This window comes from Geotrypetes seraphini, chromosome 1, assembly GCF_902459505.1.
Source record: "Geotrypetes seraphini chromosome 1, aGeoSer1.1, whole genome shotgun sequence".
Lineage (NCBI taxonomy): Eukaryota > Metazoa > Chordata > Amphibia > Gymnophiona > Dermophiidae > Geotrypetes > Geotrypetes seraphini.
In genome coordinates, this window is record NC_047084.1 from 176,100,567 (window position 1) to 176,118,191 (window position 17,625).

At 44.0% G+C, this 17,625-nt stretch overlaps 1 protein-coding gene across 2 annotated transcripts in view; it reads right to left on the minus strand.

The window, feature by feature from the left end:
- The window catches only part of SPOCK3 (SPARC (osteonectin), cwcv and kazal like domains proteoglycan 3), a 387,789-nt gene that overhangs the window by 118,077 nt on the left and 252,087 nt on the right, over positions 1-17,625 (minus strand). For both annotated transcript variants that reach the window (XM_033941933.1, XM_033941924.1), the window contains exon 6: positions 10,966-11,080. In XM_033941933.1, coding sequence (XP_033797824.1) covers positions 10,966-11,080 — 115 coding nt within the window. The remainder of the gene's footprint in view (positions 1-10,965; positions 11,081-17,625) is intronic.

The following is a 17,625-nucleotide window of genomic DNA, read 5'->3' on the forward strand; positions in this document are numbered from 1 at the left end:
GGGTAGTGTGGGGGGGTCTGTATTATGAGTTTGCAGTGCTTATCTGGTGACTTTAGGTGGGATTTTGTGACTTAGACCATGTTTTAAATAGTCTAAGTCACAACGTCCAAGTTCCGTCGATCCTGGGCTGTATAACTTTTGGTTATACATGCTGTACGACTAAGTCTAAGCCGACCCACGTCCCACCAAACTCCCGCCCTCGACACTCCTCTTGAAATGCCCCGTTTAGCTCTGGTCATTCAGTGACACTATGAAGGCCTACGTCGTTTAAAAATACGTCCAAAACCCGTTTTCATTATCGGCACTTGGACGTATTTTGACAATGGTTGTCCAAGTGCCGACTTAAGCCGGTTTTTGGACGTTTTTCTTTTTCGATTATGAGCCCCAGACTGTATATTTCGATATGATCACTGCTAAAACTACGAAGTAATGACTATATTAACTTTGGATAATTGTAAGACTAATAGCCCAAATACCTCAACCAGAAGCCTTTATTTGAATAAAACTGAGTAAATTGCAGTTAAGTCTGGAAATGAAAAACTCAGAAAAAAAAATGCATCTTTAATCAATTTAAAAAGTTTTTGTTAAGGAGGTTTCAGTTCTGTTCAGTGCTAGCACTGGGTCTCTCTCCCCCATAGAGATTGTGCAGCAGGCGGAGGAGGAAGTGAACTGTTACACATTGGGCCACTTCCTTCTCCTCTGCTGACTTAGAAATGCAGGGGTTGGGTACCATTGCATCAGGATCCGCACCTGAATTCCCCTGAATTCTATAATAGTATGTACATCTTTAGTGAATGATCCTGACCTGTCCATGATCCTCCCATGGTCATGCTCCCTTTTTAGTTGTACACTAAAATATTTACATACAAACTTTTATAGAATAGCACTTAGCAAAATGTGCACATAAATCCAAATTGTTGCCAATTAATAATAATAATAAGGGGGGGCGCTAGAGAGCCCGAACAAGATGGAGGCTTAAGGCTAGAGCTCTCGTCCACGGCTCCGCTATTTTATACTCCCCTCGTACACCACAGCACTTACCTGCGCTAATTCATACGGATAACATGCCTACTACCAAGCAGGGAAAGATCGAGGTTGCCTTTGCAGGCACATCCAGAGCTAAAAGGCAGAAACAGGACCCACCGTCCACTGTTAAGGGCGACGCGACCCGGCCACGTGTCGACCCGGAACTCACGGTATCTGATCAGCTCCAACTTATTTCCAACATGCTATCTGAGAGCAAAGATGACATCAAAGATATCAAGCACGAGATGATTTCTCTTACTGAAAAAATGTCTGCGATGGATTCCAAGCTGGTAGTCTTGGAGCGCAAGTGCCAGACCATCGACGAACTTACATCGAACCAATCTATGGACCGGAAGGCCCTGCGCGCCCTGGAGGACCAGCTGAATGATCTCGGGAATCATAGCCGGCGGAATAATTTGCGCATTACCGGCTTGAATGAGGGGATTGAGGGTCCTAACGCTTGTAAATTTTTTGAAGAGTGGCTCCCCAAAGTGCTCTCCCTGCAGTTCGATCGGCCGCTCGAGTTGGAGCGAGCCCACCGGGTTCCAGCCAAATCTCCTTCAGTCTCCCAACGGGCACGCCCGGTAGTAATGAAGCTATTGCGCTTCCCGCACGTGGCCCAAATTCTGGATAAAATGCGATCGCTTCGGAAACTTGACTGGCAGGGGCAAACCATCTATATATCTGCCGACTACACTAAAGTCACTGCGGAGAAGCGGCGCCAATTTTTGGCCATGCATCCTCGTTTGCGTGCACTCGAGGAGCGCTTTGGTTTACTTTCACCAGCATGCTTTAAAATTACTTATAACAATCGCACCAAAACCTACACCGACCCTGTAGACGTGGATCGGTTCCTGAGAGAGCAAGAGGACCTGCAACGTATGGACACTTGAACGCAATATTAGACTTTCTCATTTATATGTACTGTTCTACTGTTTTACTAGAAGCGCTTAATTGCTCGGATCTTTTTAGGGCTAAGAGTGGAGTATTTCACCATTGTATTTCTGATTTGTACCATCATGTTTGCAGCGGGGCCGTTGGGGGAGGGGCCTGGTCTTGAGCCTCCATGTTGTGCTGCCTCTTCCCCTCCATAGGCCTCCGGGGCACCTTTTTGGCGGGATGGTTACAAGGCTTTTGTCTTGTGGGTGGGGGGATGTTAGGATGATTGTGGGGTGGGTGGAGGGGTGTATGCCAGCGTGTATGAATGGGGTTTGTTTCTTTTTCGTTCAGAGCAGAGCAGGTATTGATTGGTTTTGTGCTATTAGGGCAGTGTGGGGTGTGGACAAGCGACGCTCAGTTTTTCTGTATACCACTGGTTTTTTTTTTTTTCCATTCTACTGATGGCTCTCTGTAATGTATTATCTTTGAATGTTAGGGGTTTAAACCATCCCATTAAAAGAAAGCGGACACTATTATATTGTAAACACCATTCTGCACATGTAGTCTTTTTGCAAGAAACCAAGCTTAACTCGATTGAATCTGCTAAATTGAAAAGGGATTGGGTCTCGCAATGTTTTTTCTCCCCTGCAGTTTCCTCTAAGGGAGGGGTGGCCATCTTACTCTCTAAACATCTTAATTACACTGTTGTGCATTCTTCTCATGACTCTCACGGAAGATGGGTCACAGTCACCCTAGACATAAATTCCCATCGATACATTTTCTTTACGCTGTATGGCCCGAATGCTCCTAACACTAACTTTTTCAGAGACTTAGCTAAATAACTGACATCTATCTCCACCGATTATTTTATAATAGGAGGAGATTGGAATCTGGTTTTATATGCCCATCTCGACCGGAGATCCCAATCATCTTATCGCTCCCCTTCTACGCTTCCGATATTGAAACACATCATCCATTCCTATGGACTGGCTGATGTCTGGCATCTCTTTCACCCTAGGGACCTAGAATATACCTTTTGGTCTGCACCCCATGCCTCTGCCATGAGAATGGACTACTTTCTCCTATCTCATTCCCTCTTGCAAACTGTACGATCCTCCTCTATTATTTCTTGCCCTCTTACTGATCACTCCGCTGTTTCAGTCTCCTTCACTCTTTCTGCACCATCTTCTCCTACCCCTACCTGGCGTCTGAATACGGCTCTCTTAACAGATAAAGATTTTCTGATTCAGGTTGCTAATTGGTCTGAAGAATATTTTGAGCATAATGATACCCCGGAGATTGCCTTTCACACTCTTTGGGACGTCTATAAAGCATATTTGCGAGGTAGAATCATATCATATTCGGCCTACTTGAATAAAGAACGGAAACGGATACTCACTACCTTGGAGGCCCAAATCAAATCTCTGGAGATGGTATATCATCTTTCTCCCACTACGCCAGGTTTATCACAGATCCGTAAACTCAAATTCCAATACAACTCCATCTTATCTGAGAGGGCGGGGGTCCTGCTGTTGCATGAAGGGGCTACATATTATGAACACCGTAACAAGGCGGGGACATTGCTGGCTAACTATCTTAAGCAAAAAAAGAGAGCTGGACATATTAAAGCCCTTAAACTGGCAGGATCTCTCATTACAGATCCTACTGCCATTGCTGATCATTTTAAATCCTTCTATGAACGTTTATATACTGTCACACCCCTAGCCTTAGAGCTCGGGTTGTGCCAGGCTGGGGTTTGACTAAAACTTGCCCAGCCATGAGAAGGGCTAACCAATGCGACAAGCCTGAGGGAAAGAATAGGGAAAAAGATATCTTTCCCTTTAAATCACAGGTAGCTGATCTCCAGGGAGTAGAGGAGTGGGAGGAGAATAGCCTTGAACAGCCTCGAAGGGATCCTCCTCCCTCTACAAACTCCCAGCTGAAGGAGATAATGAGGAAGCCGAGAAAAACTAAGCAAACTTTGCAGGCAGCTCCTCCCCTTCAGAGAGCAGGGTGTGTTCGCCTGAATACTTTAGAGGCTGCTCTGAAGAGAGGAAAGGCAGTTCACCCTGGGACAGCCCAGGGAGAGGTCTCTCCAGGCTGTTCTCCTGAATCCCAGGATATTGAAATGCAGGAGACAGACACTGACCCTTTTGCCAACCAGCCAGCACAGCCAGAACCTATGGAATGTCTGGAAACTCCCGGTCTGCCTGAAGACATCCAGATGGAGGAAAGTTAAGTGGCAGGGCTGGGTAGTTTGGGAGTTATAACATACTCTACCTGTCTGTCTATTGCTAAGGAATGGTTCTTTAGCTAAAAAAGGTTTAAAGTGACTTGTGCTGCCCTGCTTATGTGCAGCAAAGGAAAAGGAAAAAAAAACAAACATTTTTTTTTCTGTTGTTTGTTGGAACTCTCAGGATCCAACATTGTTAAGCTGACCGTTGTGTTCTGCTGTGCGTTTGTGAATCAGGGGAGTAATTGTTGGGGAGAATCCACTGTCAATCCAGGTTGGGTTAGTGGGGCCATTAGTGGCATTCTGTGATTCAGAAAAGTAATTGGTGGATTCGCTTACTCCCCTTGCCCCACCAACTCCAGTTGAGCTGGTTGAGGTCAAGCCGTTATAACTTAAGGCTTGTGCACAGAACTATTAGAAGTATTAACAGTAGTGTTGAGCTTTGGTCTGAATATTAAGACAGCAACACCTTTTTGTGTTTGATTTTTCTTACCTGAAGCAGCTGCATGTAGATGAGAGCTGCAAACTGAACCTTCTTCTTTGTCAGCTCTACTTTTGTTTGTATGATTATTTTTTCACTGCTTGGAGTTTGGACTAACTGTATGGTTACTCACAGCAGCATACCACAGAATAAAGTGGTCACCGCATGAATAAGTGAATTGACTCTTTTCTTTTCTTTTTGCCTTTTTTCTTTTATGCCTTATGAGTGAATGTCAGACAGCAGGACTTCCTTCCTTTAAGGGAAGCACGCAGGGATTGCTCTAAGGTGGACGTGGACCGGTCCCCATTGAAACACAGGTACCGGCTCGGTCACTATACCTCTGGAGTTAACCCCTCTAAGGAAGATTTTGATGACTTCTTTAGGGATATGACCCCCCCACACTTCCCTCTCAACTAATTGAGAACCTTAATAAGCCCCTCTCAGATTCGGAAATTGAAGCGGCCATAGCTGGTCTAAAATCTGGTAAAGCTCCAGGAAGTGATGGCCTCCCCTTGGGCTTTTATAAAACTTTTCAGACATCACTACTTCCCCATTTATTCAAATTATATACTGATTTTTTGGAAAAAGGAACTAGTGCTGGCACTTTTGTTGAAGTGGATATAGTAGTTTTTCCCAAGCCCGGACGGGACCCCTTGCTTCCGAAGAATTATAGACCCATATCCTTACTCAATTATGATTGTAAAATCTATGCGAAACTTCTTGCAGAAAGACTAGCTAAGGCTCTCCCATTGCTCATTCATCCTACTCAATGCGGTTTTGTGAAGGGCCGTTTGACGGCAGATAATTCTAGGGTTTTTTGTCATGTGTTGCAGGCTGCTCGCAATGTTTCCACTCCAGCCTGTGTGATGTCATTAGATGCTGAAAAGGCCTTTGATTATGTGGAGTGGAACTATTTATTTTACACTCTGAGAGATGGTATCAACTAGGAGATGCTTTCATTGATATGGTACATCTTTTATATGCCAGTCCCAGGGCCAGATTGAATGTGGAGGGGTATCTGTCCCCTTATTTCTCCCTATCACGGGGAACAAGGCAGGGTTGCCCTCTGTCGCCACTCCTATTTAATCTGACCCTGGAACCCCTGTTATGCAAACTTGATTCTGACCCAGCTATTATAGGCATACCGGTGGGCTCGACTGAAGTACGTCTTTCTGCTTTTGCAGATGATGTGCTTCTTTATATATCCAGACCCACGGATACTCTTCCGACAGTCCTCGGTCTTCTCTCCAATTTTGGTCAACTGTCCGGTTATACCATAAATTGGGATAAGACTGAGGTCCTGCTTTTGAATGCCTATTGCACTCAAGCTATGGTTGCACCCTATGGTCTTACTTGGTGCTCCACTTCCATTAAGTATTTGGGGATTCACTTTTGCAATACCTGGCAGGCTACAGTGGATTATAATGTCAAATTACTACTCACTAAAATTCAAACATTGTGTAATCAGTGGTCCCCACTTTAATTAACCTGGTGGGGCAGACTAGAGACCATCTGTATGATGTTGACCCCCCAAATTCTTTATGTTCTTCAGATGCTGCCCTTGCCCTTCCCCCCTACACTGTTTAAACAAATAGATCGGACTTTGACCAAATTTTTATGGATCGGGAAGCCCCCCCGTATAGCATTATCTACCCTTAAGAAACCATGGAACCAGGGTGGAGTTAATTTCCCTCATTATATACGATACGCCACTGCAGCCTTATTAAGGGGAGCCAGCAAGTGGTTTCTACCCCAAACTAGCACTGCCCTGCCCTACTGGGGTTTACTGGAGTGTGACTTAGCGATGCCCTATACTTTGGAAGCTGCTTGCTACTCCAGTACTGTTCCCTGCTTTAAAGATTGGGAGGTGATGCATGTCACTCAGCGGGCGATACTTCACCTAGGTCACACTTTACAGCACCCCCTCTTTGTCACTATCCATTCCTCAATCTGGGGTAATCCGAACATAACTATTGGCTCATGTATGCTGCATTGGCCTACATGGATAGCCAGAGGTGTATGGTATATTCGAGATCTTATGATAAATCATACTTTGTTGACTTTTGATCAGCTATAGTTAAAGTATAAGCTACCATCCCACCAGGCTTATCGATATCTTCAATTATGCCACAGTTTGCATGCGGTATATGGGCCCATGCTAGACCATCTGCATCGAAGCTCACTTCCCTTGTCCGGCCTGCTGGCTTCTTGGAGTAATAAACCTCACGTGATGTCTAAGATATATGATCTTATTCAAACTTCGGGACCTGATAACTTTCTTCCTGTCCAACGACTGTGGGCACATGATCTTCAATGTGTAATATCTGAACAACAATGGTCTCAGCTGTGGTGTCATTGTAACAGACCCCTACATTCAGCGTCTCTTAGACAATCTCTGTTTTTTGTTCTTCATAAATCGCTCTGGACTCCTATTAAACAACAACGTGTCTCTCCGTCTTCCTCCAATCGATGCTGGCGATGTGAGGCTCTCATTGGCACTTTTCAGCATATGTTATTCGACTGCTCCCTCGTCTCTTCTTTTTGGACCGAGGTGGGAGACGTAGTGAGCCATATCCTTCCTTCTCCGGCGTCCTTGTCCTATTGCCAGATCATACTGCATTCAGCCGCACTGGATCCTCCACTTTCACGACAGCATTCCGCTCTCTTTGACATTCTCTTGGGTCTGGCAATCAAAACGGTGTTACTTCATTGGAAACAGCAGTCTCCAGTACCCACAAATCAGTGGTGGAATATGGTACTCACATGCTACAAGTATGAATCTCGACTGGCTGAACGCAGGGGTTCGCAAAGGACTTTTCAACTTATATGGTCTCCTTTGATGCAATACTGTGATTGTACAACTTGATTGACTATATACATCTATACTGCTTATTATTATTATTTTTCTGTATCTTCTTGTATTTTTTTTTTTTTCTGCTGAGATTGTATGCGGTACTGCCTACCCTACGACTGTCTGTAACCCATTTTGTCTGATCTGCTCTGCTGCCTCTGTTGATTTATTTTTTCTGTTTTGATGTTCTTTTTTCAATAAAATGATTGACTTTAAAAAATAATAATAATAATAATAATCAATTTATATATCGCAAGGCCATAAAGTTCTATGCGGTTTACAGTAGTTAAAAAAACAATAAAAGAAGTTGAATAGAACTAAAAAAGTTAAAAGCCAATAATTAGAGACACTAAAATGATCAAAATAGTGCATAATTTTTTTTACAAATTAGCTGCCTAAATACTTTGAAAATAGATATGTTTTTAGATGTCTCCTATATTTCCCATAAGTGTCAGTAAGCAAAAGCAATTGTTCTAAATCCTTACCCCATAACGCTGCTTGATATGAAAAAAGATTTTGATTTTTTTAAGTGTACATCCTCTAACAGGCAGAAAAACAAAATTCAGATGTGAGTTTCTCTTATGTCTGTTGGTTGCAAAAGAGAAAAGCTCAATTATATATTTGGGAGCTAAACCAAACAAAGCCTTAAAACAGAAGCAAACTTAAACTTCACCCGCGCCTCCATTGGCAGCCAATGCAGTACTCAATAGGACGGTGTTACGTGATCGTATTTCTTCAATCTAAAAATGAGCCTGACCACCTCATTTTGTACTATTCGCAATCGTTGCATACTGTATTGCAGTAATCAAGCTGGCTTAGTATAAGAGACTGTACCAAAACTCTAAATGATGAAACATCAAAATGGACTGAAGCTTCCAAAGAGTAAAGAAACCCTTTCTGACCAAAGAGTCCACCTGGTTCTTCATAGTCAAGCTCTGGTCCAATATTATTCCCAAAACCTTAATGGTAGATTGAATAGGATAGCTGAATTTATTTATACATAATGATGTTTTAGTATCAAACGGGCACGGTGAAGCAACAAAAAACTTCATTTTTTTCTGAGTTACGCTTCAGTCTAATGCCAATAATTGATTGTTGGTGCACAATTATTGGTGCTAACTGGTTTGCTATTCAATTATATTGGGCACACACCTAAATCTGCAGGCACAATTTTGAGCACCGTATATAGAATCTTGGAGAAAGCATAAAACTTTGCACGGGGGAGATAGGTAGTGCACGTTTTAATGAGTGTGCCCTCTGCACATTATCAGCAAATGACATTTCATCACAAACGATAGCCCATCCTTAGAGTGGCAGGTATAACACTGGATGTAATCTTGACAAGGAAGAAATAGATCAAGACAGAGGGACATGGAGATAAGAGGGCACAGCCTTGATACTGCTGGAGGGTGAAACATGTTGGATAGACTCCAGCTTATAGTTTTTTAAACATATAAGTATTGATTTAAAAGAAATATAAGAAAATGAGTGAATATTAGTAAAAATTGAGAAAATATTGAAAAAAAATTAAGTGATGCTTGATTCAATGACAATTCTAGTCAAAATTTCCAAATATGGTAAATTAACCAGTTGGATACACTGCCGAAGATCCAGCTTATATTTCGAATACAGTCAGGATAAATTATATAAGGTTACACAGTATTCTTCTCATATGTACTAAGGTGCTACCAAAAGTAACGGTGTCAACATAGTAGACATGTAGGGCCTGATTCTCCAAAGTGCGTCCCGATTTTAGGCAGCTGTAGGTGTCCTACAGCTGTCTAATCAGCCAATCGGGATGCACGTTTAAAAAAAAAAAAATGCTCCCCAGGCAGGCCTGAAGGCGCCTCCGGGAGCCTAGGGAGACCCGCAAGACGTCTAAGCTCGCCTAAGGACCTTAGGCGAACCTAGGCGGCCCTACGCGTCTCCCTAGTAGAGGAAGAAACGCTTAAAATGTAGGCCAGCAAAATGCTGGTCTACATTGTAAGTAGACGCGGCCGCTATACTTATTGCGGTAAGGGATCTCTCTGCCGCTATAAGTATAGCGGGCCATGGCCTGTCCGATCGCTGGTAGGAGGGTGTCCAAACCCTCCTGCCAGAAGATGCCCCCCCGACACTACCAACCGCCCCCCCCCCCGACATTACCGATCTCCCTCCCACCCCGACACTACCGATCGCTGGCAGGAGGGTGCCCAATCCCTCCTGCCCAAAGACGCACCCTCCCCCCCGACAATATCAATCGCTGGCAGGAGGGTGCCCAATCCCTCCTGCCCGAAGACGTACTAACAACCCCCAAACCTCCACCCCACCAAACTAACCTTTTCTTAAGGCCAGATGGGTCTTGCCCATCCAGCCAGCAGGCATGCCTCATCGAAATGAGGCGGGCCTGCCCCTTCCCGGCCCATCCCGCCGAAGCTGGGTGTAAGAGTAATTAATGACTCTGGATTTCCACTCTAGATTCATATTCCTATTGGAATCATCAGGGAGATGGATAAAAATGTAGTTAGGTAGCTGAATAGTCATTTCTGGATGAACAATGTGGTGCAATGCCTGATAATGTTGCATATATGATGATTCCGTCCCTGCATGATTTGAATATCCTTTCTGAGTAATTTTTGAGTATTTATAAGTGCATGAAACAGTGCCTGAATACTTCCAAGAATGAGGGTAGATATTCAGAAAATCCCAGACCTAGGTATCTGTTTACTTTCCGGAGACATAAACATCCAGAGTAGACTCACACCTTTGAAGTACTTTGTGTGTAACATTTAAACCAGGGATCTCAAAATCTCTCCTTGAGGGCCGCAATCCATTCAGGTTTTCAGGATTTCCCCAATGAATATGCATTGAAAGCAGTGCATGCACATAGATCTCATGGATATTCATTGGGGAAATCCTGAAAACCCAACTGGATTGCGGCCCTCAAGGAGGGACTTTGAGACCCCTGATTTAAACTGAAGAGAAGTTCTACAGAAGTCAATTAAACATAAGACAGTAAACAAAAATCACACTCTTATTACACTTCCCCCTCCCCATTCGCGGTTTCCGCTCTCGCAATTTCACATAATCGCAATTTTTTTGGGGGGAGGGGGAAACACCCCCCCCCCATATTTTTGCTTTCCCCCCGGCATCCCGGCCTTACCTGGTGGTCTAGCGGGCTTTCGGGGCAGGAGCGATCTTCCTACGCTCCTGCCCTGTGTAGATCGCCAATAGGAAATGGCTGCCGTGAGCTCCCGCCATAGTCTCGAGAGACTACGGGAACTCACGGCAGTCATTTTCTATTGGAGATCTGCACAGGGCAGGAGCGAAGGAAGATCGCTCCTGCCCCGAAAGACCGCTAGACCACCAAGTAAGGCCGGGATGCCGGGAGAAGGCGGGAGGGAGGCAAGAGTGGGTCAGAGCCGGATATTCGCGGTATTTCCCTATTCGCGGTCCGGCTCTGCCCCTATGTTATGTAGAATTGTGAAGCCAAAGTTACGACATATTACCACTTACTTCTATTTCCATTGTTCCCTGTGTTTATGGACAAATCAGAAGAGCAAGGACAGCGTCCTTCACATTTCACTGAGATCTGTTTTCCAGAGATGCATGCTTGATATTCTAGTTTGCACTGTAAAGAGAGATAACTATGAGGTTAATATAAAAAAAAAACCCAACAAAATACATGCTTACTGACAGCTGATAAATATATAACTTCCCTATCCATGTATTCTGAAAGGATCTGTGTTTAGGGGCTAATTCTGTAATGTGAGTGCCAATATTTACATATCAAATATGCACATAAATGATTAGAACAGTGGCATATTTTCATGCACATGCACACATACATTGGCAAATGCCAAAACGTTGCCTAAGCACCATTCTTAAAACAGGTGCTTAATTACATTGGGGCAGAGTTGGAAGATGGGTATATACATACATAATAAAACATAACAGGGTATAGTAATGTAGAGCATGACAGTACATTTTAGATCATGACATGAAAGGATAATAAATAGGGAAGCATGATAGTACTTAAAAGTATGGCAATGCTTAATAGGATATGACAGGACAAAGACTCATACAGCACTGGGTGGTGATGTTATGAGTTTGGTGTGATAGTGCAGTAACTAATAGATCTTGATAGTACATTGTAGTGCCTGACAGTACAAAGCATGGTAAGGCAGCACATAACAGAGCATGGCAGTGCATTATGATGCATGACAGTACATGGTATGACAGTTAATGGGGGACATAATCAAAACTTTGGAACGTCCAAAAGCCTGTCTAAGTTGGCACTCGGATATCCTAATAGCAGGGACATCCAAGTGCTGATAATCAAAACCAACTTTATGGACGTTCAGCAGCACTTCTAAGCCACTGTGCATCCAGAGCTCAAAGGGGCGTGTTAGGAGGTGCATTGTGGACGGGCATCAGGTGGGCTTAGACCTGGACATCGCGGTGGCCCGAGAACCTCAGGAACCAGATTTAGTTCCCATTGCAGCTGCTTGTGACTCTGGATAAGCTACATAACCCTCTTTTGCTCCAGGTACAAAAGCCTAGATTATAAACCCACTAGGGACAGAGAAAGCAGTAGTGTAGTAAGGGGGGGGCGGTCTGCTCCTGAGCGCCATCTTGGTGGGGGGCGCTGGCACCTGTCCTACTTTCCACACACCCTGCTCCTTCCCTGTCCCCAATACCATGCGTGTACCTCTTTAATGTTCCTGGCGCGAGCAGCAACCCCAACCTGCCGCTTGCGTCAGTGTCGGTTCTTCCTCCAACTTCGCTTCCTGGACCCGTGCCTACGAAGTGATGTCAGAGGAAGAGCCAAATCTGGGGCGAGCAGCAAGTTGGGGTTGCTGCGCACTCTGGATAAAATTAAAGAGGTAAAGGGAAAGGGAAGGAGCGTGCAGAAGGAGTGGATGGGGTGGGGTGGGGCGGAGAAGAGGGTGGGGGAGGGGCGCCACGCCCCATGTGCCTCTCACCCTCGCTACACCACTGAGAGAAAGTACCTGCATATAAAATGAGTATATATGCGAACCACTTTGGTTGTACCTTATAAAAGCAGTATATCGAATCATGACCCTTTACCTTTATGGGCACATTGTCTGTTAATGTTTAGAACACAAACATATGTGGCCATAGTGCACATTTATGCACATATTTGCTTGTGTATCACCTAAGCATTATTCTCCAAATATCCGCTCAACTTTAATAGCACATAGGTGGTTCTTCCACTTATGTCCCTAACATAACTTCTAGAACACTATATATTCCTAAGTCCTGATTCTGCATAGGACACCCGGTCTAAGCGGCTTTTGAGAATTGCACACAGGCGTCCTATATAGAATCGTGACTGTCCTAGGGGACAGATGCCTAACCCCTTATAACCACCCCGATTCTCTAACTGGCATCCATGTCACAGGCACCGGTTAGAGAATTGCGTTGCCGCTGAGCTAATTGCGGCAAGGGAATCTCCCTGCTGCAATCAGTTTAGCGGCTGCAGCAGGGAACCCTTTCCCCCCCCATGAAGTCAGCTGGCAAAAGGGATGCCCACTCTCTCCTGCCGGAACTGTCTGTGGCAGAAGGAGTGCCCTATTCCTCCTGCCACAATAGCAAACCCTCCCGAAACAGTCCAAGGCAGGAGGTATCCCACTCCTTCCTGCCACCACCCCAGAAGCATCCCCTGGCAGGAGAGATGCCCACTCCCTCCTGCCGCTGGCCCCATTATCCCCAAACTCCACCAAACATTCCCCGAAAACCCCTGATTCCACCCTGACACTCCCCAACAACCCCCTGATACCCCAATACTCCAACGTCCCCCTGACACTCTCCAACCCCACCCTGACACCCCCAAGATCCTCATGACACTCTCTGACTCCACCCCAACAACTCCAACATCCCCAAGATCCTCCTGATGCCCCGACAATCCCTGCTACTCTGTACCTTTATCTGATGGCCAGCAAGAGAGATGCCCACTCCCTCCTGCTGGAAGGCCCGCCACTACAAAATGGTGGGCATTCCCCTTCCCGGTGCATTCTGGGATGCACCAGGAAGGGGCCTAAAGCCCTGATTGGCTCAGATGCTTAAGGCCCCGCCAAAGGTACAGGGACAGCAGGGAGGGCAGCAGGGGGATCTTGGTGTCAGGGAGTTGTTGGGGTGGAGTCAGGGAATGTCAGCGGGATCTTGGGGGTGTCGGGTTGGAGTCTTGGACTGTCAGGAGGACATTGGGGTGTCAAGGAGTGTCAGGGGTGGAGTTGGGGAGTGTTTGGTGGGGTTTGGGGGATTATGGGGCCAGTGGCAGGAGGGAGTGGGCATCTCTCCTGCCTTAGACTGTGTCAGGAGGGTTCACCATTGTGGCAGAAGGAATTGGGCACTCCTCCTGCTGTGGACAGTTGGAGGGGGGCTTTTGCAGTTCTGGCAGGAGTGAGTGGGCATACCTCCTGCCTTGTTCTGTGTCAGAAGTGTTTGCTGTTGCAGCAGAAGGAACTGGGCACTCCTCCTGCAGTGGACATCCGGGGTGGGGGGGGACTTCAGGGATTCCGGCAGGAGGAAGTGGACATCTTCCTTTTGGCTAACTTTGGTTCCTTGCTGAGGCTGCTAAACTGATTGCGGCAGGGAGATTTCCTTGCTGTGATTGGTTCAGCGGCCGCCTCTATTTGAAATGTAGACCAGCATTTTGCTGGCCTAAATTTCAGATGCCTATCGCAGCCTTGGGAGATGCCTAGGGCTGCCTAAACTCACCTAAGGCCACTTCTGGGCAAAACCACGTCTACGCCTAACTTTGGGTGAGCTTAAGCATACCTATGCATCTCTCTCAACAGCAAAAGATGGCTAAGGTGTAGGCGGGCTACCTTGGGGTGTTTTTTTTTTAACGTGCATCACGATTGGCTGGTTAGAGAGTAGTAGGACGCCTACCGCCACCTATAATCAGGATGCTGTTTATAGAATTTGTCCCTTAGTGTTCCTGCCACACTTAGACATAAGACCTTAAGAGATGCCATACTGAAACAGGTCAAAGGTCCATCAAGCCAAGTATCGTATTTCCAATAGTGAACAATTCAAGTCACATGTACCGGGTAAGAGCCCAAAGAGTAAAACACTTACACCTGCTCTACAGTTGGCATAAGTCTGAATGCCTAAATGTTTGGTGTTTCAATATCGGGTTTTGCTAGTATTCTATGCCTAGGTGCCTAGGTTCCTTAATAGAATAGGGTTTTACCACATGCCCTTGGGATGCCTGAATAGAGGATTCCAGTTTAGAACTGACCTCTAAATATTGCTCTAACTAGACTATTAGTGGTGTGGAGGAAGATTGATATCAAGATAATGTATACTAATTTAGGCCTTCTGAATACCAGATCTAATTTAACCAGGCAGCAGCAGCAGTCAGTAGGCAATATGTATATTTAACCATTCAACACCATTACTGAAAAATATTTACAAATTCTGAATGAATCCAGTGTATAGCCATTTGCCCAGATACATTTACAGTTTCAATACACTAGTACACAAAGTTTTGATTCTGTTGTTTGAAATAGCAAAATGAATAGGGAAAAAAAACCATCTTTGCAAATCTGGTCTTTCACAATTTAAACTACATTAAAACATACCTATTCTGCCATTTCTTTTTTTCCATGAAATTTTATTGGGTTTTCAGAAAAAATACAGTAAAGTAACAAGAACTGTAACAGTAACAAGGGGTCAATGAGTTTATACTCAATGGGCCATACAAGGAGGATGACAAAACAGAGAAAAAAAATCTGAAATCATTAAAATATTAAACAGTTAAAAGTAATATCTAAATTGACAAGGTACAAATGATTAAAAACAAATAAAAGAAAAAAAAGTTTCAAATCCAAAGTCATACATTAAATAATGAAAATATTAAATAAGACAAAAATCAAAAGAATCATTATCAATCCTGTATTTCTGCACTACAATCAGCTAATGGTTAGGAAAAGAGCCATATTATCAAATATGTTATCTAAAGGTAATGAAATGGTTTTGTTTCAATTTTATATATCAGCTGCTTTTGATTCGGTCAATCATGTTATTTCTTAAATTATCTGATTTTGGACTCAACACTACAGTGCATAATCATTTTGGGCTTTATTTTCTGAAAACTAGACAATATTTAGTTAAGGATGGAGTGGTGTTCCATAGGGATCCCCAATATTTCCATTACTCTGTGATGAATAATTACAAAGACTAGGGGATGCTTAATGAAGTTACATTGAAATATCTTTAAAACAAATTGAAGAAACTACTTTTTTTTTTCACTCAATGAATAGCTAAACTCTGGAACTCATTATCGCAGGATATGATAACAGCAGTTAGCCTATCTGAGGGGGTCTTTTACTAAGGCATGCTAGCCGATTTAGCGCGCACTAAATATTTGCATGCGTTAAATGCTAACGCGCCCATTATATTCTATGTCTATGTTTCTATGGATGTGTTAGCATTTAGCGCGCGCTAAATTGGCTAGCGCCCTTAATAAAAAGACCCCTGAGTTTGGAAAAGTTCCTAGAAGAAAAGTCTTAGTCTGCTTTTGAGACAGACACGGGGGTAAACACTGATTGCCCTGGGTTCAGTAGCATGCAATGTTGTTACTCTTTGGGTTTCTGACAGCTACTTTTGACCTTGATTGGCTACCGTGGAAAGAGGATACTGAACTAGATGGACAATTGGTCCGACTCAGTATGGTCATTCTTATGTTCTTATGAAATTTTCATATTGATTTTAGCTAACAAAGAGATATTACTTTCTTTAGGATTAACAGTTGCTTGAAGAAAATTAGTTCCTGGTCTTAATCCTTCTGACTTAAGCTTAACACAGATAAGGTCAAGATTCTCTGGTTTAGTTTAAATATTGATAGTATTCCTGCACTTTAGCACTTAGGGCATAATTCTACAGTATATGTGTTGCATATAAAATTGGTGGTGACTAGTATGGCACAAAATGCAATTCTATAAAAGTTGTGAACACTGTATAGAATCATACTTAGCACTGCCTTAGCGCCGCAATGCATTGCTATATGTTCCAACATTTAGGCGTACTCTATTTATGCCAGGGTTTTCTTGGCCTAAATGTGAGTGCCTAAGTTGTGTGCACAACAATGCCTAGGTCAAAAACAGGAGCAAAACATGAAAACATGTCCACAATCCATGCTCACTTTTAGGTAGGTACTTTAGACTAGACGCATACCACTTTGTGATATGTGCCTACCATGTTGTGCGCCTAACTTTCAAGTAGGTCCAATTAATATCAGTTGCCAATTATCAGCACAGATTAAGCCTATTAATCAATTAAGTTAGGCACCTACAATGGCTAGGCATAAAGATGTAAGCACTTATTTTAGGCAGACTTTATAGAAATTGTGGGTTATTGTACAAACGTATACACACAGATTATAGAATAGTGCCAGTTATATACAGGCAGTCCCCAGGTTAAGAACATCCAACTAAGGCCAACGTGCTCCTCTTCCTCCCTTCCTGTCCCAATGCACCTCTATTCCTCCCTTCTGTGTTCCAATGCCCCCTCATTGTCCTTCCCTCCCTCTGTGCTATGTCCCAAATTTGTGCCTCTCTCCCATGAGTGTTTACCTCATCTGCCTGGCTTCCTCATCCCTACTGCACTTCTCTACACAAAACTGCGAGTAGCCTTCCCTCATTGCTGAATATCACTACAGTCACCTTCGAAGTACTCACCTTGGGAAGCTAGGCACTGACACCAGCACCTAGTCTACCCTTCAAAGCAATTTTGGAACTTTTTTCTGGAATGGCCATCAGAGCTGTGATCATATTACCCTTGATGTCCTGAATGTCATCAAAATGTCTTTCTTTCAATATTTCCTTTATCTTTGGGTAAAAAAAAAAGTAATTGGGGGCAGAGCTGGTAAGTAGGAAGGGTGTTCCAATACAGTTAATTGTTTACTGGCTAAAACCTCCCTCACAGACAGTCTCGTGTGAGCTGGTTCATTGTCGTGATGCAAGAGCCATGAGGAACTATTTTTGCACACACTTTTCTCATGTCAAGACTTTCAGTTCAGATTTTCCTGTTTCGCTATCAATGTTTACTTCTCACAGTCAGCTGATGATTTTGGCACAGGATTTGATTAATCTTTGCAGTTATCGTCAGTTCTTTAATTTCTGGTCGCCATGACCTCGCTTTGTC